We start from the raw sequence: 25,405 nt of genomic DNA, 5'->3' as shown, positions 1-25,405 counted from the left end.
GCAGGGGTCAGATGCCACTGGATAGGATCATAGAGATGGAAGCAACAACAACTGAAAGTGACCTCTGGAAGTCAGCTACAGGGTCAGGTGAGATTGCTAAGGGTTTCATCCAGTAAGGTCTTGAAAACATCCAAAGACGGAGCCTGCACAACTTCTCTAGGCAAACTGTTTCAATACCTGCTTGATGTCTGCCCAGCAGATAAGTTTCTCTTAGGAAAGGTGTCAAGGACTTGTTTGAAACCTATGAACACTTCCTTTTATTTTGTATTAAACACTGGGTTTGAGCCACATTTGTGAAACAAAGTGACTGAAACAAGTTCAAAAGGACCAAAGCAGGTCACTCAGATTTTTGCTAGAACATTTTTTGCTCAAGCACAAGAGAAGAGGTTAAGCAGCAGTCACTGAAATTTTGGGAGGTGCTTGAGGGGACCAGCACTACTGAGATGAACTGCACACGTCCATCAGGAAACCAGTATGTGACAGCTTATGTAACATAGAGCTCCTCCTAAAGGAACACCCAGTGGGCGTGATCAGCTGGCACCAACTGCATAGAGAGGGAAGCCTCCTTATTTCAAATGGGTGCTCTCATCTTTTCCAGTATTTTGGCATCGTAGTTCATTGTGAAATCCTTTGTAAAGGTGAAAATACATGTCTCCCACTAATTTTGTTTCCTCTTTTTAATCTGCCTCTCTTCTCTTTTCTCAGATCCTTCTCTCTCTTTCTCTGCATTTCCATTTCTGGAGGCACATTATCGCTTTATACAGTTTATATATGCTTACATCTTTGCCTTCACCATGAATCAATAGTTATTTTACTCTAACAGACAACTGAATGTGTGCAAATTACCTTATAATTAATAAATAAGTTCAAGTTAACCATATAGTGCCATTTTCACTTCAATTCACTTCCCAGAACTCCATTAAAAAAAAAAAAGTCATGCCCCTCTCCTTACAGGGAAGTAGGGGTGGGGTGGTGTCTGGACATGACAAAGGCAAGTTCTCTACTATTAGACCTGTAGCTAGGAAAGTAGTACCAAGACTGCAACAACCCCTACCCCCACTGGATAGTCCAATTCAGAGTTTTAGATTGGAATTACTGGCACCATGATCTACATTTTCTCAGCAGCAAAAAAATACCTGGTAGAGAATGCTATTCATTGTCTGTTTTTCAGAAGTATGTACAAAAGCTGTTGGAAAAAAGTGTCCAGACAGAGAAGTGACCGGGATGGCAATGAAGATGACATATGACTTTCATATACAAATGCACTAGCTAGTTTGAGAAGTCAAATGCAACAGTAATTAGACAAGGCCAAAGGAATATATTCACCCTACAGAAAGCAAGTACAGGTAAGTAGTCCTGACAGAAATTTTCACTGTCAAAATACTACCTGTGAAATAAAATAAGATATCCCAGCAACAAGTGAACACAAGAGACAAAATGAGAAAAAGGAAAGTCAGACACACCAACAGTTGTAGAACTGAGAACCACTATTCTCGCAATGGCCTGAAAGAAAGGGAAAGGACAGCTAAGACTGCCAATTTCTTGAAATAGTTTTTGTAAAAACAAGCTATGGGCACAAGAATAATTTAGGAATTATTAATATGTACACAGAATAAGAAACATAGCCACAGATCAATATGGCTAATTAATGAACTTTTAATTCACCTTGTATCCTAGAAAGAAGTCTAAAGAATGTAGAAACTAGATTATCAAGCCAGGCATAAAAGAATACAAAGTGAATAATACAGAAGTTAAAGGACAAAACATACTATCAAGTCACATAAAGAAAAACAAGAACTCAGCCATTAAACACACCATAAACACAGGGAAGATGAAGCAACAAAACAGGTGCAAGGAGGATTGTAAAGAGCTTGGAATGGTTAGGCCCTTTTGTTTTTAATAATCCTTCAATTTCAATAAAAAACACTCAGGTAACTGGCACAATTAATTTCAAGATGAAGCATACTTCTGTTCCTCCTCTCCACTCAATCTTAAATTTGGAGAAGACTAACAAGTCAACCTCCAGTTGAGAAAAAAACATATTAGAGAGTATTTGGATGAATTTTCTAATTTAATTAAACATATTAGCATGATAAACTACAACTCAGGATATTTAGACAACTGTTGAAGCCATTTAGTACTCAAATCTGGGCACAGTACTGAGGAGTAGGGATGGTACTGTACTTTTTTGTTTCAACCAAATATGGATGCTTTTGCTTAATTAAAATGTAAATTTAGAGATATGTAAATATATATTGGTTGGTAATCATGATCATAAAATGCTGATTCACTCTTGTGACAAGATAAGTCTTTCTGGGGAAAAACAAAGTGGTGACAGATAATTTTATTGAGACTTCCAACTATGCAGAAAAATTGTTTAACAAAAAAATTAAAGGGAAAGGAGATATTTCTGAACTATTTAAGGCCCTCTCCTGTTCTTTCTCCCTCCTTTTAGTCACATTCCCTTAGAATAGACGAGAGAAGTTTTCTGTATTGAAATTTTACTGCCTTGGAACTCCATAGAAAAATCTAGTCAGCATTATAAAAAAACTATTAAAAAAACCAAAATTAAAATGGAAACTTACAATGGTTTCCCTGTTAACATTCAAAATTTTGTCTACAGTCAGAGAACTAGAGACAGTTGACATAGATGCTGATTATTCATACATCTCCAAACTGTATCAAATTAGGCAGAAATAATTTGTTAGCTCAAGCTGCCTGTTTCTCGTGAAAAGGCTTCTGAAAGAGCACAATTTATAAAGTAAAACTCCAGCATGAGCATAGAAATGTTTTCCTTTTTCCGCTCATATAATGAAACAGAAATTTAACGATAGCATATGCTGCTCTAGTAGTTACAGACTCATGGTACTAGAAACCCATGTCTTTTCCTACACAAATTGAAGATGCATTCCCACATTAATATGCTATATTCCTTATTCACACCTATTAACCTTAACATATCAACTACCTTGATAGAATTTCGCATTTGACTAATCCTAAATTAAGTCCTTCATCTCCACATGCCGGATATCCCCTGAATTCTAATAGGCAGGGACAGTTACATAACTGCACTTCAAAGCAGCCTGCAAAGCAGCATCTTTGCCTTCAGCAACTGCATGCCAGTGACTCACTCAAGTGACCTTATTTGCTCATTAGAAGCTCTAGGTGCAGGTTGCAAATGTCAGCGAGCCTGAATTAATTTTTTTAAAAAGTATAATTTTGCAGCATTGTGATGACAATATTTGCGATGTCTCAGATCTCATTTTGCTATTTAATTATGGAAACTCTGACTTCAAATGTCTTTATGCATCCTACATTCATGCCAACAATAAATGTGTGACTGGTATTTATTCACTCTAGCACTACAATGCTTTGAAATGTTACCCCATGTAAAAATGGCAATAATGTAATGAACTAACCATTTCTTCCCCCTTTTATTACCCTTCTTGCACTTTAGAAGTATATGACAACATGAAATGTCAAGATACAAATAGAGAAAAGCTAGTAGTGATTCATATTGCTCAATAACATCTATTTTCATGCTTACATTAAAAATTAAGGCATCAGTCCTTGAATGTTTGACACCAGGGTACATCATCTTAGGAGAACAAGATGAAGAACGGAGCAAGCCAACGTCAAGGGAAATAAGTCAAGGGAGAAGACTGCAGTATCTGCAGTATAAAAAGGAGGAAAAACTGACTCCAAGGTGGCTGTGACTCTTCATATACTTTTTGATCAACTGACAGTTGAGAAAAAGGTTTTCCAAACTAAGTGTGACCAGTAGGACTGTTAAGTCCATTGTCTACCACTTATCTTATAAAAGTACAATAAGGTTTGCTACACCAACAGCTTACAAAGAATAGAGGAAAGAGTGATATTTTCCATGAGATCAGAACTGAGGAACACCTGAAAAAAAATTGACAACAGCTTAGTGATATATATTACTACAATATACTGGTACACAAGTCCATCCACTTAATAAACACAAATTTAAGTGTTACATGTACTAATTTGACTAATTCAATCCACTGAATAAACTTAAACCTAGGTAGTGAAAGGATCGTCACATTTCCCACAATTCTCAATATCAATCAGGCTTATTCCGTAACTGTCTCATAGTATCACATTAAAAATCCACCAATTTCTTGGGGGGAGGGGAAAAAAAACCAGAGTAACAACCATCTTACTTTTAAGTACTTGTGCTCCATGTTTAAGGTCCAAAGGAATCACAAAGAATTCCTATTAAAGTGGAGAAGTTGTTCTGAAGATTTAATGTCACATGTGATTGCATTTCCTAGTTACAAGGTAATCTTTAAAAAACCTCAGATTAAAAGGTTCCATTATAAACCTACAAATAAAACACATTGCTCTAATTACAAAGCAAAAGCTACAAAGCAAGTGAGTCAACATTAACCCCCTCATATTTAAAGAAACTGATACTAAAACTCAGCCTGCTGGATTTTGGTAGGGAAGAAAGAACGTTGAAAGCAAGTAGAATAGGATCGTAATAGCGGTTGTTAACTTCGGGACACGTTTCACTTAAAATCTGATACCATAAACAGTTTGGGATTGTTTCTATACTATAATAAATCTTTGACTGCTCTAAGAGATGGGGCTGCAATAAGACAGCTTTGTGATATGTTTTGTTGCTTGTAAACTGATAAGGTATTTTTCAAGTCAGCTATTCTTGATTAATAGTTTAGAAATTGCAGCCAAGAAAGACTTAACATGTCCAAAAGAAATGTATGCATATTTCATCTCTCCTGGTTAGGTTAAGTATAAATGGATTTTGTGTGGACTTGTATGGTTGATAAAATACCTGATACTCTTAACTTTTAGGATTTTTTTTTTTTTTAAAAAAAAAGCCAAATCCTTCTTGAATTGAAGTACCAAAATAAGCCTCAGTCTCCTTCATGGTCTGGAAATCATGCTGTCCTTTTCTTTTGCACTGTCTCACTTTTACCAGTCTTAGAAAGATTAGAGAAATAATGTAAGTTAGCCTGTTTACTGCTAATAGTTTATATAGTTACCAGCACCACAGAAAATGAGTGCATCCAAATCTGAACAGCACTGTTGCATACTTTTACCATTTGATCTTGCAATCAGAGGAGATTATGAATAACATGCACAATCTTTACGGTGAGCTGCTACAAACAGAATCACAAATACTATATATAGACTCCTCACCTGTGAGAAACATGACAGTTTTAGTTCCTTTCTTTCACCATATGCTGCAATACATCTAACATGCTGTTACTTAAGTCAACAGATATAGCTTGTTACCACTACCCAGCTAAGTAAAGGAACCCTAAGGAACTGCTGTAACATGATTCTGCTTTTGAGCTTGGTTTCAGAGACATATTTCAGTTACTATCCGCATCTTCTCAGTTCTAATGTCAGAGTATTAGGTATGTCTAGTCTAATGAACCTGTAAGAGCATTGCATCCTAGCTGCTACTAAGATTTCAGCAGTTCTTTAGTACACCTGGACAGTAGTTCCACAACTAGACAGCTTTCCTTGAGTTAGAAGCAAACTTTTACACAGAGGTATGGGATAACTGAGATCATCTGTCTTCATTAGCAATGAAAAGATACTGTGAGTGCAATTGGTAGATACAGTACTGCTTAGATTTCTCTATGACAGAACAGAAATTAGAAGTTTAGGGACATTCGAGATATTTGCAGACATCGTTTTGTCCAAGGACTTTGCTAGCATCAGGACTAAAAAGAAGTGAGATTTTTACGGTGTAGGAACCAGGGCACATTTTCTTACTTGACGCATACAGTCAAAAGCATTTTCTTTAGAATATAGGTCCCAAAAGTTCATCCCATGTGATGGCCTTGGATGAGAACAAATGACCTTTTAAATATGGGTAATAAATAAACTTTCCATGTAAAAAGAGATCTTAATTAACATAAATGAGATTTTTATTTCAAAGACCAAAGAGAAAATCAAAATATATAAAAATTCTTCTGAGCCAAATCAAAAGGTTTTGACCTAAGTTAAACTTGCTTTTTTTTTCCCCCCAATCTTTTGTTGTCTTCTATTCTTTATGCACAATACTTTAAAAAATAAAATCAAAAGAAACCAAATTCCTAAATTTTGTTTCAGGGAAGTCTGATGAAGACCTTTCAGATTCAAGCTGCTTTTAACCTAAAACTACAGATTTGGGGCAGCGAAACTACTTGTTCAAACAAATGCACCCAAATCTAGAAAAGTGTCTTTATTAAGATACTTGTTTCAACTGAGGGGAGTTTTTTTTTATTCTCCTGACATGAGAAAAATTGCTGTGTTCACCTTGAGGGACAATCACATAGAACACTGTAGCTTTTGAAACCTGAAAATCATTTCAGGCCAGCTTTGTGAAACAGATCTTGCAGAAATTCTTGTGATATACCTGCCTAAGTATATGTATTATTCAGAATGATCTGTGTCTTCAGAATCAGAGGTACTGTACGGAAGAGAAGGTTCCTACCTTCGAACATAAAAATTCAAGGTTAAATCAGGCGGAAAGCCAGTTGGTAGCAGTTCCCATCCCAGGGGATTTTCAGGAATTTGCCCTTATTGATGCATTGAACTGCCAATGAATAAACGGAATAGGTGAGGGTTGTTGAAAAGGTGATTTATGGGACAATTCTACATTTGCGATTCCTAAGCTACAATGCTAAATTAAGTGAACTACTTCCTCCAGAATTACAAACAGTACAACACTGTAATATAGCCGCTTCCTCAACCAAATGAACAAAGCCCTCAGCAGAGGTGAAGATGCATTATGTTTCACAGAGAACTAAGAGCAGTGGTAGCATTTAGGATCCTCTTTTCCTGGCAAAGGTAGCAGAGCACGTCACACACTGAGGACAGAGAACCACAAAATTCACTGTTTGCTTAAAGCAGGAGATGATTTTCAGACAATGCACCTTCACAAAAGAAAATATGCTGTTGGTAAATAGTTCCATCAGCCATAAAATCTTCAGGGTGGTGAACAAAAGCTAATATGGATCTTTATGCTTTAACAAAGATGTTTTAAATTTAAACTGTCTATAATACCTGATGTAAATAAAATAATAATGCACACATACATAAAAGACAAAGATGTGTCTACACTAACATATCAGAAAATACTATATAAACTGTAAATGTAAAATATCATCTGTAAGCCTTGTTTATATCATACTTGTTTGAACACACTTGAGCTGTTTCTAAATTTCAGTATGATTTTCAGTGAACCAAAATAAACATAAGTGATGTAAAAAAAAAAAAAAACACTTTATAATCTACCACTAAGTGAAAAGCAAAAATTTTCCAACATTTTTCAATTAGCAATGACTGTGTTTCTAGCCAAGACACAGCAGAGAGCTACTTGAATGGTCAGAGTGCCCTAGCAATAGACCAATACTGAAATCCAACTAGATTTTGATTTGCAAAGTAAACCCCGTAAAAAGCAGATTTTGTAAATGGTTTCTGAAGAGCTACTATAAAGCAGCCTCAGTTGAAACAGGAGCAATGTGTTCAGGATTCAATACAAACTGTAAATGCCTAATTTATGAGAAGAAAGGACATTCTGATGATGTAAAATAGATATTTGAAATGTTTTTTGAAATGACTGAAAAATTTAGAGCACTGATAAAACCAAAAGCTTGCTTACGTTACATTTTTAGTCAACAGAATGGTCATAAAAATATTTCTATAAACCTAAAGAAAGCCCAAGAAGTTTCAGAAGTGTCTAAGTACATCTTAGTCCCATTTTAGTTGTAAGTGCCAAGAAGCAGATTTTTTCTAGCAATGCATGCAAAGCACTTACAAAGCCAGAAAAACAGTGCTTAGTTATTTAATCCATTTCTCACAAGCCGGGACATGAAATTAGGAAAACACATAATCATAATTAAATACGAGCCTGATGAAGACAAGTTATGAAAAAGAGAAAAATAAGTGATACAGAACTTGAGTGATATTTTTTTAAATATTAAGCATTTCTAATAATTAAACCGTTAACATCCTTGAAAAAGAAAGGGAGAAAGTAAACAAAAGATGTGGCTTAGATTTAATTATATCAGAGCAAAAAAAAAGGGATGTTGATTCTATTCCTTGTTGTAGTCCTTAACATTTCCATCTGCAGAACTCAAAGCATTTCATACAAAAGAAATGAAGTGCAGTAGCATCAACTTAAATGACACTATGCCTGAAGCCTATGACAGTCAAATACTGGTATATCTCACAACACCAGATTAAAATTTTACCACTCCAGTTTAAAACTCTGTTCCACCACAAGATCCAGTAGCAAAATAGAAGTAGCAGAGGAAGGCGAGTTTGACCTGATATTTCTAAACTAGAATCCTGCTAAGGCCTGAGACCCTAGAGTTCAGGTCAGTGGTGCTCAGAAATTACGGTAATAAGGTGTTACACTGAACTAAGTCTGCTGAAAGATGGCAGTAGTTTACTGTAGTTGCTGACAAATACAAAGAGAATAGGCAAAAGTTTGGAACTGCAGCGCTTTTAGCAGATACAGCAAGATTCACTAAACAGTTTGTCAAAGCATTTAAAACACACAGAAACTGGGCAAACTAAACTCCTCTGGCCACTTAGCATTAATTCTTTGAACCTCCCTCAACAGTAAGAATTTGGACACAAACACAAATCCAGTCAATTACTCAAGTGTAATGTGTGATCACAAATAAGTGGTTTCTTAGCTTTTAGCAACAGTTTGCATTGAAAATAAATAAAATTAGTTTTCAACTACTAAAGCTAATCTATCCAAGCAAAAGAGCAAAAAAAAAGGATATTTTCCTGGAGTTTCAATACCCACTCTGTAGTCCACGTAACTTTGGTACGGATGGAAGTTGAAAATAAAAATGAGACCTGCTCTCTCAAATGCTATGACCTTATTGGATTCATGTTTTTCACTCACAAAGCCCTAGGAAAGAAAATAAATAAAAATCCAATACTATAAAATATTTCATTTCTAACTGAATTCAAAACAAAAAAAAAACCAGAAAAAAACCCCCACTGCTTCAATCTCTCATCTCAAACAATCAACAAAGACTCAAGTAGCAAACACAAGAGTTTTAACAAGCAAACTGATTTTGTTTACTCATATAATGACATAAAAAATATTTGATTGCTAAACTGTTGCTTACTTTTCATAAGGTAATGTAAAATTAATGAGGTAGAAATGTGTTAGATATAGAACGTTTGAAAAATTCTTGCTCAAAGTGTGGTAACATGGTCTTTTTCTCACACTTTCCTTTATCAAAAAAAGATTCCTTTTATAAAATCAAACCTTCAATCTACTTGTTATGGTATCAGCACCACAACTACTGTTAGCAGTTTAGAAAATGAAGCACTGGATTCATTTTATTGTTTGGTCATTTTTTTTTAAATCTGTGTGAGAAATAGCTTTCATAAACCACAATAAACTGCTACACATATCACCACTGTACCATTAGCTAAAACCATTAATAAATAAATAGACAACCTATTAAAAAAATCCTTAAAGTGGATTATAACTAGTATCAAGTAACAAACTACTGAGAAATTATAATAATTGAGGTGCTTTGATAAGAAGCCCAGTGCAATTTTTATGTAAAAAAGATAAATAGAAAGGGACAGGTTGAAGATCAGGAAACTATAACTTACATTACACCAAAAGTGTTTTCTCAGTAACAGAGTAATTATGTATATAAAGTAAATTGTTAGAACAATTTAAACTTTCCCAAAGCAATCCTTGCATTGGATTACAGACAATTCTGTAGTCTGCTTTATCCAATCTACAGTTACTAAATAAAAGTAGCAAAAATAATAGGAAAAGAGCTTGCTATGAAGCTAAAAGGAGACTGTTTCAGATTTCTATTATCTGTGGAAGATATTTCAGTGAAATGTTTTGACAACTTCAAATATATGGTGGGGTATTACACAGTGCATAATAAAGTGCTGTTTAAAATTTCTGCATGCAAATTTGGTATTGCTGTTATTCTGAACACGTACCCAACCAGTGACTAAAAACTTATCATTTAGTGTATACAGCTTACCGGGGGAGATGCAAGCCAGCCAAATTGTTCCTCCAATTTATTCATGTCTCTATCAAATGCATTTAGGAATCTATAGCGAAGAAGATGATCCTCAGTAAGATTAAATTGTCTTCTGGCATAGTGGTAGCTCTCATTATTCCCTTTTCTGGGGAAGTCAAGCCATTCTGGATGTCCAAATTCATTACCTGCATTTACAAATATGAAGGATCTGTTAAATCATGTGCTAAAAATGCACTAAAAGAACACAAGTAAAATAGATCAAAGTATATTTCCTATCTACAAGTTTTAAATTCCAAAGAATAATTCTCCATATGTAAATTGGTCATTTTATTATTAAAAAGCCTCTCAGAACTTCCATGCTTGGTAACAGGTTGGTTTGGCCAATAAAAATACCGAAGTAAAATATCCATTAACTGCAGGGGAAGTATAAAATGGTGATATCCTGACTATAAATACTGTAATCGCTGTATCCAGGGGTATAAAAATAACTTTTAAAAAAAGACAACTTGAATCTCGATTGCTCACTTCCTAGAAAATTCAAAAAGATATTCTAGTCAAAGTAGCAGGCTAGATTATAGAAGATAAAGCACAACACTTATTGATAATGCATTCAGTATTTGGTAATGAAAACAAGTGACTTAAGGGGTGTGACAATTCAGGGATCCAGCAAGATGTGTCATTTCATCCACCTTGCAGTGAAGGTTCCTTTTCCAAATGTAATACTTGGTGTCACGAGCACCCAAGACACATTTCAGGTGGGATAAAGCATGTTTGAGCACTGGCTTCCTCTGTGTGCCCAGTCGTTCACATCCCTTTCCACATGTGTAAACACTACTGTATTTCAATTGAGTGTTCTGTAGCAGTAACGCTTCACAAATTCACCAGTCTCATCCGGATTATCTAGCCCACACGACTGCTGATGAGACAGGAATATTCCTTAAGACAAGGAATAGATTTATCCAGACTTGCATCACATTCCAAAAGAAACACACAGGACAAAAGCTGCTATTTAATCACATAAAAAAAAATCTTAGCTTCTCTTGTATAGAATCTCTGAAGTTCGTCTCAGCTGTCAAAGCTGAAGATTAATAGCAATACCTCATTTCAGATTCAGTTTCTTGAACAACTTGCACGCATGCAACATTTTCTTCTTTTACTATAATTATTTATTTATTTCTCATCATTATTACAGCTTGATACAAGTCCAGATTAACTAACTGGTTATAATTTGTGCTATAACCAATTGCCTAGCAGTCTCTCGGTTACTTTGGACTATCAATTTTACATGGGAGTAAAGTGTGTTAAATACCTTGAAAGTTAAACACACATTTCAAAGCCTATAATAGTTGATATTTCACAAACACATCATAGAGATTACATACAACACCTACTCACTGTAAAACAGAGACAAGAAGTAGTGTATCTGGAAATACGTATGGGAGGTAATATGATCAAATTTAAGAGGGTTTTTATTTAGAAAAAAAAATCTAACAATTTCTACAGGCAGTTAGTCAAATTTTGTCAATAAACTGGAGTTTGTTGGACAAACAAAGGGCAGGGATGCTGAGAGAAGGCAAGCATTGCTTTCTGGATGGATACCCTGTACGTGCTGCCACCATCTGCTGTCTTGCCCAGCCTGCATTGCCTGGAAGTCCTGGAGGATACAGTCAGCAGTGACAGATAGGAATTTAGATTTTCAAAGTGATTTTTGTGTATTTCTGAGCTTCACAGGAACAAAGAAATGAACAAGGAACAAAAGAGAAAGGCTGCATACATATTTAGTATAATTCTTCACAGTGGTATCCATTTTGTAAACAAAATGACAAGTTGTAAATTAAATTTCCCATTCAAAGCTAAAGCACTAAATTTCATATTCAGCAGAAAACCAGAGACAAATATAAAAAAGAATCAAAATCACAGCAGGACACTGAAAACGACCTTGCAATAATGCTGGACTGAGATCTTAAACTGTACAAGCTATGGAAAATGAGGGAAGATTTTGCTACAAAACAGACACTCCATCTAACCAAACTCAACATTCTTTTAAGAGCTGGACAAGGTATTACCTTTGTCTGTAATTTGTGTACTATCGAAAAGCAGACTACATGAGATAGCTCAGTTAAAGATAGCAAAAAAAACCCATCAGAAAGTCAGAGACGACGTGTATCTTGAAAAGACAGCTAAGGAATTCATACCTATTTGTTCAAGAAAAACAGAAAAGCAAGGGAAATAAGCAATAGAAGATAGCAAATAAATTAGACTGAACTAGCCCATCAATTCAATAGAGTATTGCACTATAAGTAAAGCAAAAGTGTAGCAAAATAAAAAAAAAAAGGTGAATTTCTTAATCATTACTAACGACCATTAAGAAAAAAAGGAATTTAACATAGTGCAGCAACTTCATAGAAGACTAAATTACTTGCTGATATCAGAAAAGTATGTTGAGAGTTTAAACACTGATGGCTCCCACTTTAAATATCTGTTTGTATGGACACCTTCTGGACAATATACTCAAGTGTCTTTTGTACGTGTTGCTTGGTTTTAAGAGTCTCTTATTTTATCTTTTTCAGAAAGAAAAATGGAAGTTCATAAATTATGAGAGAATGAATTCAAGTAAGCTTTTTTTGTCGTATTTTTAAGATGTGATACAGGGAAAAGGAACTAATGTTTAGGACGCAAGTAGGCCTACCAATAAACTCCCGAGAGCGCTTCTGCATATGAGATGCATTAATGTTATGCATCCTTTAACAAAAATACATATCTCATATTACTCTTTTTAAAACCGCTTTTCTTTCTAGTTTAAATTTATAACAAATGAGGGGAGATTCTAGGGAAGAGAAGGTACAGGTACCTGACCAATACTCGCTTCTAGAGACAACTCATGGTACTTGTGAAGCATGCACTGCTCTCTTTCCCATGTTCCACCTCTCACTTCTGACAACAATCAGCAATGTTCACTTCTTGATAACTGAAAGCCTCTAAGCATAGAAGTACTATTGGGATTTCTTTTCCTGTAATTAATTTGCTGTTTGATGTAAAGGTCCAGTACAGATTGACAAGAAGCCAGCTGCTACAAATGATGCAAATCAAGACAATGGAACTAACATGGGGAACACAGAGTACAAAGCTGAAATTAACTGAAATTTTGATTAGAGAAACAAAACAAAACCAAATCACTGAAGTGCAATGCTTACTAATTTTATCTAGGAATTAGTTCACATTTGCTATTTCCTGCATATTGTACATTTTGGACAACTCTACTATGTAAAAGAGTTCAAAATCACAATTCCAAAAACTAAATTAACTTTGTATTACTATAATGAAGATTTATACCACACTTGTTTATTAGGATAGAAATGCATTTACACCACAAAGTAGTTATGCTGATGATGATTACTTTGAAGCTGTGCCCCACAGGTCATTAAAGTTTTCTTATGTCTCCTCTTTAGACGTCTTTACTAGCAATTCTCCCTCAAAGAATCAGGCTAAGCAGAACAGAAGGCATATTTAAAAGATGCAGCAGGTAGTGTCAAGAGATGCCCATTATTTTGATTTGTTTGCATTTTCAATTAAGCATAACATTAAATACTTTAAAAGCAGTTAAAGCAACTAGTTTATTTGATACATCAAAGGTAAGAAGTTTATTTAGGTGCATAAGGCTGAACAAGTTTTTAAATGATCTAAAATACTATAAAAAGCTGATGAGCTGGAAACTGGACACACTGGGACAGAATTTCAACAGGTCCACCTTAATGCATTTCTGTCAAAGTAAGTGGAGTTACGCCAATTTACACAAGCCAGATAATCAACTCATCTAGGAGTTTTAACTGATTTGAATTTAACTTCACTACCTTTGTGGACAATGATTACAATACAAAAACCTGCTAATTTTAATCAGGATCAATGTAAATCAGATCTAGATAGCATATGATATTCATCATTCTTTCAAAAAATAAACATTTCAAACAATTAATCTTCATTTTCCCTAGCTGTGAATCTCTTGGATATTAAGCAATTCTGATACTTTGTATTTACTTGTATTTGTACCTAATGTTCTTCAGCCCCTTAAGTAATTAAGTTTTATGTTCATAACACCAAAACCAAATAAGAAACTCTACATTGCATGCAAATTGTAAGAGAATGAGCTTCATTACAAGCATTCATTTAATCTTGTCATTTATACAACAATATAATAAAGTGAAATTCCAAATGGACTCCTGTTGAAACACTTGGGTTATGTGACTTGGAGACGGTCATATTTTTTTTATCTCTCTAGCATTGGTATTCCGTGACATATTGGTACCCTAAAGGCTAACAAAAATCACTTCAGGCAAACAACTCTATTGTAAATTCTGCATACAACACAGGCTAGAGGAAATACCACATATGATGAAGCAGTAAGAAGAGAGGCATTGGTAAAGTCAGTTCTGTGAAAAGTAGTATTCTCCCATGTTCTGAAAATACTATATAATTTCTCCTTCCAATTTATGATAAGACAAAAACCACGATAACGATTATATTTGTTTTCAAACTTGGATCTTCTAAATCTCCTTCACGAAAAAGGAGGGTATGCTTAATTTTACCTGTATTAAAGGATCAAAGAACATATCTTGTCTGGTGTCACACAGTCATGAAAACACACAAGCATGCCTCTATGTACCAAACACATGGGAAAGTACTAAGTCCTTAAAACGGTTACCCTAGGTAATACCAGGGACACAGTACTCCATCCACAGTAGCTGACTAGAAGATACAGGCCAGATACAGAATGAAATTTTGAGGAATTTACTCTGATGTCTAACTTGTTGCTACAAAAAAGAAATTATTCAGCTTATCTAAAAATGTAGTTTCTTGTTCTTCCTCCAGAATAACATCGATTTAATTTATACAGCAGTAAATGAAGGTTTCTGTTATAATGACTTTTTCAGCTTTATCCCTTTGTTTAGTACTCTTCAATCTCAACTGTTATCACAACAAGCTGTTTGGAAGTACATCTCTAATACTATTCAGGCATGACATTCCAGTACTACCTTTTAACATACCAGTGAACTCTATTGAATCAGGATTAAATTTCCATTTAGTTCCCCATTTCCAATAGCAGATAGAAGCAGGTGCTTAGAAAAGGACCAAAGAATATGAGAAGCATGAATGATGCCTCCTATTGGCACACTCGACCAGCCTCCATTCACTTTCAGGATATAACAATGATATTGTTTTCTTTTTTCCTTCTCCTTTTACAGATTATGCTTTATGCATAAAACATTTTTACACAAACAGCATAGGTAGGTAGCACTTTCAAATGTCCTACCTATCTTTTGAATATCTCAGCTTTAAAATAGTGAACATTCTCCTACTGAGCCTTTAAGCTTCCCACTCTGCTCTGAGAAATCCTAAAGAAAATGATAACAGTAGTCCTCCCCAACATCAGAAGAATCAAACTGTGATACCAACTGCAATTTCTTCCTTAATTCTACAATTAATTGTTGAACCTCTGAAGAAAATAATAAAATCAAACCAAACAAAAAAACCTCACAACATTAAAAATCCTTAAGATATATGTACCACAGCTTTTTGATGACTGCTGGTAGTTGTGAAACTTTTCTGCACAAGACCGTTTTGTAAAATAAAATTTCTGTATTGGGGAATATTAGCTCTGGCAAAGCCTTAATTGGGACAATATACTCTCCATTTCTTCTTCTGAGGCTTTTTTTTTTTTTTGTGTGTGTGGTTAAAAACCACACCTGTATCACTGAGAAACTAGTTATGGATTCAAAGAGTTTGGCTCCGCAGCTGGGACATAGGAGACTTGCCTATTATGATTCTCAAGATTCTGCAGATGACCTTCTTTCCTTCACTTACCTGTCTACAACTGGTTTGAATAAAACTCAAAGTATATCAAGAACTCTTAAAATTGGTTTCTATTCTTATTTCCTAAGAAATTAAAATTTAGATTTTAAAATCAGAAAGTATAAAAGTATAGCATAAAATTAACAAAGCCTTGAAAACTGTGTGTATATAAACATATTATCCATGGCATGTACCAAAGCTTTCGGCAACAGAAAATCGCACAACATTGCTCAGCAAGAAAATGTTGCTTTTAGAAGTTATATTCAACCCACTAAGTATTTAATTACTTTTTATACTTCTTTTAAAAGGACATTTACTGGTTAATGACCTTTTCTTCTCCTTTGCAGTGCATATCACTTGCAATAAATGACTCCTTGTCAAAGCAAACAGATCAGTTTTATTATTCCCTCAGTCATCAAGGCAAACAGGCACAGGTTAACACAAACAAATCATCCAGGAAAGCAAATATTCTCATATCAGACACATTGTTTAGATTCAGGACAATTCACAATTTACTCTTTCTTTTTTTATAGAAGCTGACAAACGCTTACTGAGCCTGTGCTCTTGCAAGACACTCTATTAATTTTATACTCCTATTAAAAGGTCCAGTAGTCTGATATTCCTATTTAAATATTCTGGCCATTTCAAATAACTTTTTGCTATTGCTTGGTATGCAATTAGTCAAGCCTAGATAAATACAGTTAATCTGTACAGTTAATTTTTGAAGGGAAGCTATACCTGCAACCTCTAGTTTAACTTGCTGCAGTGAAGCAGGATCAAACTGTACAGGGAAACTTCCCCTCCTAAGTGCAGCAGATTACCCCAAAGGTACATTTAAGTCCTAAGGACTATCTTAGGCTACAACTCTTGCTTTGTTTTCTTACTTTTTCAGTCTTTTTTTCTCTGCAAGTACCTTGAAAAAATGAAGGTGAATTATAAATGCATTAGTGTCTTTGGTGGATACTTAGGATAGAAATGTTAAGTCACTTTAAAATTTAAAGCTTTTTAAAATAAAAAAATAAAATTTTAAATAATTTTTATAACATTTCAGCACAGTCCTGTCCTCTCTTCAAAAAGTGTTTAAAAAGAAATATCATTTTCTAGGTTGCAGTATAACAAAAAATAGCTTGGTTATTGTGAGTTTTTTAAATTCCTCCCTCCTATCAAGGCTGGCCTATCTTCACGCACTTCCTATGATGTTAAAAAGTTGGGAGTTATCATACTGTACAATTTTATAATTCTGATAAAATGGTACCAAGTTCTTAAAGGAGATATTTTTTCCATTGACCCAACAACAATTCCAACCATACTAAATAGCATTATTTAGTCCACATATTTCAAACCTATACCTCCCCTTTATCAGATCAACTACAAAAAAAAACCCACACTCAAGTAATAAGAAAACAAACTATTCTACTCAAAAGCACCAACTCTGTGTAACTGCATTAGGGAAGGCTGAATGACAGAGGAGCTTGCTTACACAGAGGAGTAGCCAGGCACAACGGACAGATCACGGCATTACTTTTTAAGATTTACTTTACTTTTCAACAGAAAAGTACATGATGGTTATGCCATCATGTTTGTTTTTAGTCAAATTATATTTACACTGAAAAAAATAAAAGGTCTGACACAAAAAAAAAACAGACTATGCCTTGTAATTCTTTTTATTTAACACATTAAGAAAATCAGCTGTGATCACCTTCAAAATAGTTTCCTTCTGAGCTGATACATAGTGTTGTCAAGGTTCAACGCAATTCCACAGATCATTTTCTGAAAGGCTGTTGAGGATCTCCATTGTTTTTGCTTTCACATCTTCTGCTGACAAAAAATGGTCTCCTTTGAGCACTGACTTGATCTTTGGGATCTCTTCACCAAAAGGCTCAATTCATAAATTAAAAATTTCTGTTGCGTATTTCTTCAGAAACTTGATGTTAACTTGCTGTTCACTCTTGCGTATTAACATTTTCCCAATACGGGTAAGAAAACATCTATATTTGACATGCACCCTCTCACTGAGTGAAGCAGACTTGAGCCTTGTCTCATTGTGACAGGCTATAATATGTTCTGTAACTTTTGTTCTTTTGTCTCTCCCCTCCCACTCTTGGATTCCATGCGATAGGGTAAGTGTTTTGGCTTTTTGTATTGGACTTCGTATGTATCTGATAAAAATACTTCTTTCATTTACTTATTTGTTGTGTTCCATCAAGAGTATTCAATGAAATACTGCTAAAGCTGCTCTGTGTGCTGCAGCAGGCAGGATGGATGGTGCCACTCAGACAGAGCCACAGTGGGTGCATGCAGCTACCCAGACCCTGGGCTGCAGGCAGTGCCCCCCTCCCACACCAGCTCGTGCCTCTGGTACTGGCTCCACTTGTCAAAGCTGCGCTCAAGTGGGGGAACTCCTTCACATGGTGGAGGAGTTAAGGGAAGAGGTAAAGAGGCTGAGGGCCATCAGGGAGTGTGAGAGGGAGATAGACCAGTGGAGCAGGGCCCTCTCACTAACTCAGCAGCCTGCTGGAGCTGGTGTGTCCAAGCACCATCCACCTGCAAACTGCAAGGTTGGGGGAACAAGAGATGGGGAATGGCAGCAAGTTCCTGCCAGACAAAAGAAACCTGCTCCCCTCACCCAGACACCAAAGCCCCAGATCCCCCTGGTGAATGAGTACCAGGTGCTGCAGGTGGAATCCAACCCTGAGGATGAGGATGATGGCTCCCACAGCCTAGAATCCTTGCCTAGGCCACACCATCCTCAGAAAAAGATAAAAACATCCTCCATTAAGAAGAAGAGGAGGGTGATTGTCGTAGGGGACTCCCTCCTAAAAGGAACGGAGGGACCCATTTGCAGACTGGACCCATTCCACAGAGAGGTCTGCTGCTTAGTGGGGGCGTCAGTGAAGGAGGTAGCTAGAAAACTTCCTTTCCTGGTCCATGAGACAGACTGCTATCCTCTGATAGTAGTCCAAACTGGTAACGATGGTCTAGTAAACAAAAAGACCAAAACCATCAAGAATGACTTCAGGGCCATTGGGAAAATGATGGAGGGCTCTGGGGCACAAATAGTATTCTGCTCCATCCCAAGGCTAAATAGAGAGGAGCGGGAAGTCAGGAAGAAGAATTGAATTAATGCTTGGCTCTGAGCCTGGTGTGAGGAGAGGGGCTTTGGCTTCTTTGATCATGGGGTGGCTCACGCACCCCCAGGCTTTCTTGCTACGGATGGGACACGTGTCTCCTAGGGGGACTAAAGCCCTTGCTAAGCCTAGCTAAGCTCATAAATCGAGCTTTAAACTAGATGTGAAGGGGGAGGAGGTTGAGCCCAGGCTAGACATGAACGAGCCTGGACATGGGGCAATGGTGATTGGGAGAGGGTGTGCTGGTGAGGACCACCAGTACCTCACCACACAGAAAGTGGGGGAGAACACACCTGAGGGTGCTAAGGGAGATATGGGCACTCTGGAGCTAGCTACTCCAGTTACCAGGCAATTGGGAATGAACTCTGTTCCCTCTAAGAGGGCTGAAGGCTCGGCAGCTCAGCTGAAGTGCATTTACACCAATGCATGCAGCATGGGGAATAAGAAGGAAGAGCTGGAAGCTGTTGTAGGGCAAGGAGCCTATGATGTCTTTGCCATCACTGAAATGTGGTGGGACGACTCATATAACTGGAGTACAGCTATCATGGGGTACAAACTCTTCAGGCAGGATAGGAAGGGTAGGAGAGGAGGCAGGGTAGCCCTCTTTGTAAGGGAGGACTTGGACACCATTGAGATGGATTGTGGTGATGAGGAGATTGAGTGCCTGTGGGTTAAAATTAGAGGAGGCCACCAGAAGGTAGATTTTGTGATGGGAGTCTGTTACAGACCACCCAGCCAAGGAGAAGCAGCTGATGAGCTCTTCTATAAACAGCTGGGGTTAATCTCTAGATCAATGCCTCTTGTTCTTGTGGGAGACTTCAATCTTCCTGATATCTGCTGGAAGTACAATAGAGCAGAAAGGAAGCAGTCTAGGAGGTTCCTGGAGTGTGTGGAGGACAACTTCCTTGCACAGCTGGTGAATGAACCAACAAGGGAGGGTGCCCTCCTGGACCTGCTGTTTGTGAACAGAGAAGGCCTTGTGGGGGATGTGGCAGTAGGTGGACACCTAGGACAAAGCGATCATGACATGATAGGGTTTTCTGTTCTAGGTGAAGTGAAGAGGGTGGTTAGTAGGACAGTAGCATTAAATTTCCAGAGGGCAAACTTTGAACTCTTCAGAAGGCTGGTTGGCAAAGTCTCATGGGAAACAGTACTTAAGGGCAAGGGAGCCCAGGAGGGCTGGGAGCTCTTCAAAAAGGAAATCCTAGCAGCTCAGGAGAAAGCCATCCCCATGTTCCGGAAAAAAGCCGGCAGGGGAGAAAACCAGCTTGGTTGAGCAGAGAGATCTTGAGTGATATCAAGAAGAAGAGAAATGTTTATGGCCTCTGGAAGAGGGGACAGGCCTCTTGGGTGGACTACAGGAGGGAAGTGAGATTGTGTAGAGAAAAAATCAGAAGGGCTAAGGCTCAACTAGAAATCAGATTGGCAAAGTCTGTGAAAGATAACAAAAAATCCTTCTATAAATATATAAATAATAAAAGGAGGACTAAGGAGACCATACAGTCCCTATTGGACGCAGAAGGAACAACAGTGACAGGGGATGAGGAAAAGGATGAGGTACTTAATGCCTTCTTTGCCTCAGTCTTTAATTGTAAAGAAAGTCATTCTGTCTGTGTAGAAACCCAGGAGCTAGAGGAGCAAAATGAGGCTCCCATGATCCAAGAGGAGGTGGTCAGAGCCTTGCTAGCCCGACTAGACACCCACAAGTCTATGGGGCTGGATGGGATTCATCCAAGGGTATTGAAGGAGCTGGCGGATGTGCTGGCCAAACCCCTTTCCATCATCTTCCAACAGTCCTGGAAGATTGGGGAAGTCCCACTGGACTGGAGGCTGGCTGATGTTATGCCCATCTACAAGAAGGGTCACAGGGAGGACCCAAGAAACTACAGGCCTGTCAGTCTGACCTCAGTGCCAGAGAAAGTCATGGAGCAGGTGATCTTGAGTGCTATCATGAAGCACATGCAAGAGAACCGGGTGATCAGGCCCAGTCAACATGGGTTCACAAAAGGCAGGTCTTGCCAAACTAACTTGATCGCCTTCTATGACAAAGTGACTCGGCTGCTGGATGAGGGAAAGGCTGTAGATGTGGTCTTCCTGGACTTCAGTAAAGCCTTTGACACAGTTTCTCACAGCATTCTGCTTGAGAAACTGTCAGCCTCTGGGCTGGACAGGCGCACACTCTCCTGGGTGGAAAACTGGTTGGATGGCCGGGCCCAGAGAGTGGTGGTAAATGGTGTGAAATCCAGCTGGAGGCCAGTGACAAGTGGGGTTCCCCAGGGCTCAGTGCTGGGTCCAGCCCTGTTCAATGTCTTTATCAATGACCTGGATGAAGGCATCAAGTGCATCCTTAGCAAGTTTGCGGACGACACTAAGCTGGGTGGAAGTGTTGATCTGCTGGAGGGTAGGGAGGCTCTGCAAAGGGATCTGGACAGGCTGGACCGCTGGGCTGAGACCAATGGCATGAGGTTTAACAAGGCCAAATGCCGGGTCCTGCACTTGGGGCACAACAACCCTATGCAGTGCTACAGACTAGGAGAAGTCTGTCTAGAAAGCTGCCTGGAGGAGAGGGACCTGGGGGTGTTGGTTGACAGCCGACTGAATATGAGCCAGCAGTGTGCCCAGGTGGCCAAGAAGGCCAATGGCATCTTGGCTTGTATCAGAAACGGTGTGACCAGCAGGTCCAGGGAGGTTATCCTCCCTCTGTACTCGGCACTGGTGAGACCGCTCCTCGAATCCTGTGTTCAGTTCTGGTCCCCTCTCCACAAGAAGGATGTTGAGGCTCTGGAGCGAGTCCAGAGAAGAGCAACAAAACTGGTGAGGGGGCTGGAGAACAGGTCTTACAAGGAGTGGCTGAGAGAGCTGGGGTTGTTTAGCCTGGAGAAGAGGAGGCTGAGGGGAGACCTCATTGCTCTCTACAACTACCTGAAAGGAGGTTGTAGAGAGGAGGGTGCTGGCCTCTTCTCCCAAGTGACAGGGGACAGGACAAGAGGGAATGGCCTCAAGCTCCACCAGGGGAGATTTAGGCTGGACGTTAGGAAAAAATTCTTCACAGAAAGGGTCATTGGGCACTGGAACGGGCTACCCAGGGAGGTGGTTGAGTCACCTTCCCTGGAGGTGTTTAAGGCACGGGTGGACGAGGTGCTAAGGGGCATGGTTTAGTGTTTGATAGGAATGGTTGGACTCAATGATCCAGTGGGTCTCTTCCAACCTGGTTATTCTATGATTCTATGAAATGTCAGTGGCACCCCTGATAATAGTATTCAGTTCCTAGGGAAAAATTCATGCTTTTCCTTGAATGCCTTACTCAGCAGAACTCAAAGATTTTCTGCAGCTCATGCTAATGGTCAATGATAAGTCATCTAGGCTAGAAGCGACTCTCTCTGAGAGGATGCTAGGATGGTTATTTTACTAACCTACTTATAGAAACATTCAGTCCTAAAAGTTTACATTTCAGCACCCCCTCCCCCAGTATAATGTATTTCAGACCTAAAATGTAATCCATGCTCACATACAGCGTACCAATGGAAACTACTTGTGTTGCTGTTACATTGAAAAATTTTCCATGTTGCTGTTTCCTATTAACTACACCTCAGTAAAAATGAGAGACTGACTTGGATACTCTGACATTTCCACTATGGTACATGTACAGCATCTATTATTTAGTTAAGCACTTCCAAAAATTTACTAAAATATTTAGGAACAGAAATACTGCACAACACATTATAAAAGGAAAAAAAAAAACCAAAAAAAACAAGCAACCAAAAAACCCCAACAAAAGCATACAAAATGCAGATGTGGTCAAAGTTCTAGCTAAGCCTTTCAGTGTGGCCTAACACCAGCTACTGACTGGTACAACAACTGATAGGTCAGTGGGCTTAAAAAGTGAATTAAGGACCAGAGTGGAACAGGAAAATGTCACATAAAGATGGCAGAACACGCACCATAATATATTAAATAAATAGCAGTTCTCTTACTGGTCTAAATAAGTCCAGAATTTCATCCTCTCATTCTGAAAGAGCATTTAAGGATAACATAAAAGATTACATTAGTGAAAGAAAAAGAAAACGTAACCTAGGGAAAAGACCACTTGAATAGTGTTTGATAGATTTGAAAGTTAAAGCTTCTCATATGATGTAAATCAACAGTGAAAGTTTAAGTTGTTCAGTAATACTGTGTTCTTACTAGAGGAATAAATAAATAGCATGTGTTTGTTAACAACACAAAACAAGAAAACTTGAAATGATTTTGTACTGATTAAAAAAGCAGCTCGTAAGCTTAAAAAAACCAAATCAAAACAAACCCAAAAACACAGAGAAGGAAAACACATGAGTCTTGTTCCACAGAACTAGGAGATGGTACAGTCTAGAGTAAAACTCAAAAGAAAAACCAGAATGTGGATTGTGAGAAGGCATGCAGATTATGGAGACATCATTTGAAGGAAAAGACGTATCAGGATAGAGAAGTGGGCAAGCATGAAAGAGAAAGCAGAGCACCACAATGACTATTTTTAAATTAAATGGTCTTATCTAGGGTAGGAAAAATACAGGGAAATAGCAATGTATGCTTGCATAAGAAGAAAAGTCATGTCCAAAAATATACTTCATAATTCTCATTGGGGGGTTTTGCATATACACAGACATCAGCCTTATCCCCGTTAGCCTGATTGCATATGGCCTAGTCAAAAATGCACAAAGAATGTCAGCTCCTTGTATCCAGACACTACTCAAATGCATAGAGTCCACCTGCAACTGCCATATCATCTACTCTGGGAAACCAGGTCCTTTCTTTTATATACATCACAACATGCACTACAAATATTTATATTTACCTAGAACATACTTCATACATATAATTGATGCAATAAGGAGTCAAAAAGGCACATAGGCACTGACTGGGAACTCATTCCAATGTCCACAGATCAGGTAGGTCATCCTTATAACAAAGAAGGAAAAAGCAATACAAAGTCTTGCTTTCTTGAAATAGTACAGATCAGCCATCGGAGATACTTCTGGTTGCTGCTCTGAACATCATCCTACCTCATAACCTCACAGAAGTAGTACGTTCCCAAGACTCCTCCTAGAATCACATATCATAGAATCATAGAATAGTTAGGGTTGGAAGGGACGTTAAAGATCATCTAGTTCCAACCCCCCTGCCATGGGCAGGGACATTCCACTAGATCAGGTTACCCAAGGCCCCATCCAACCTTGCCTTAAACACCTCCACGGATGGCGCATCCACAACTTTTCCTGGCAACCTGTTCCAGTGCCTCACCACTCTCATGGTGAAGAAATTCTTCCTAATGTCTAGTCTACATCTGCCCTTCTCCAGTTTATATCCATTCTCCCTTGTCCTATCATCATATGACTGTTTTAAGCCTGCATTAAAGTTTCCTTCTGTCAGCTGCCTCCTGCCCTCCACTACCTGAGGCTGATTCATATCCTGCCACTCTGAAAATGTATTTATAAAGTTCCTAAGAGAACGTGTGTTCTAAACCATCTTCTCAACACCTTCATAATTATAAACACCTCTCATTTGCCTCTGTATTCAGTGGTATTTTCAAAAACAGAATTCTATGGTTATTGCAAAGCATCATACTGCTAGCTACACCACTGTTTTCTGGAAGAGATGGAAAATGTCAATCAGCCTGTACAGCAGCTGAAGTAAGTAGCACTTGGGCACTGTCGCACAGTTCACAGACTCACCTCTGATGTGCTCAGTATCAAGGCTATGGCTGACAATGTAAGACTCCTCTGATATAAAAAAAAAAACAAAAACCAATCAAAAGCATTTCTAAGTTGACATGTTGTGAAATATGAAGGTATAAGCAGTATTCTGTTTGCAGGACTTGGCACTATTTCAAAGCAACCTATTCCTGTAAAGTCTCACCACTGTGAGCTGATATATACACAAATATATATAAATATAATATATAAAAATATCCAATATAAATGTATATAAAAATGTAATCAAATAGTCCATTTGTTCCTAAACAGAATTCAACACAATCACTGAAATCTAATATCTAACCCAAGCTGTACTTCAGTTATGCAAGGTTATTGCTTATTAGTTGGAACAAACAGAAAATAGCTAAAGTCAAGCAGAAACCCACCTATAGAGCTAGGTGTATTGTATGTGAGCTACTGCTATTTTGGATTTTCAGTTTATAACATTCTTCCTGTAAAAGACTCCACTGCAACAGTATCCACCCACTTTTCATCAGTGCATTCATTAATCAACATTTTGGATGTGTTACCTGTCCACTTGCCTCTCAAACCCTCAAGTGAAAACCCATATGAAATAATACTTCACATTGGTAGATGATTGCTGCTGTTTTCAAAGGCATATTTTCTAGATTCATATGAGAGTAGCTAAACTGAAAACATGGCTTTAACTTCAAACACC

The 25,405-nt window shown here is 37.8% G+C and overlaps 1 protein-coding gene across 5 annotated transcripts in view; it reads right to left on the bottom strand.

Moving 5' to 3' along the window:
- GBE1 (1,4-alpha-glucan branching enzyme 1) overlaps positions 1-25,405 on the bottom strand; it is a 161,830-nt gene that overhangs the window by 19,128 nt on the left and 117,297 nt on the right. For all 5 annotated transcript variants that reach the window (XR_011338572.1, XM_069870145.1, XM_069870127.1 and 2 more), the window contains 2 exons: positions 10,026-10,210; positions 8,783-8,911 (listed from right to left, as the gene is read on the bottom strand). Coding sequence is in view for 4 of the 5 variants with exons in the window: in XM_069870145.1 (XP_069726246.1) it covers positions 8,783-8,911; positions 10,026-10,210 (314 nt within the window). In the remaining variant the exon portion in view is untranslated. The remainder of the gene's footprint in view (positions 1-8,782; positions 8,912-10,025; positions 10,211-25,405) is intronic.

This window comes from Phaenicophaeus curvirostris, chromosome 1 (assembly GCF_032191515.1).
Source record: "Phaenicophaeus curvirostris isolate KB17595 chromosome 1, BPBGC_Pcur_1.0, whole genome shotgun sequence".
NCBI lineage: Eukaryota > Metazoa > Chordata > Aves > Cuculiformes > Cuculidae > Phaenicophaeus > Phaenicophaeus curvirostris.
This window is presented reverse-complemented; position numbering and strand designations above follow the sequence as displayed.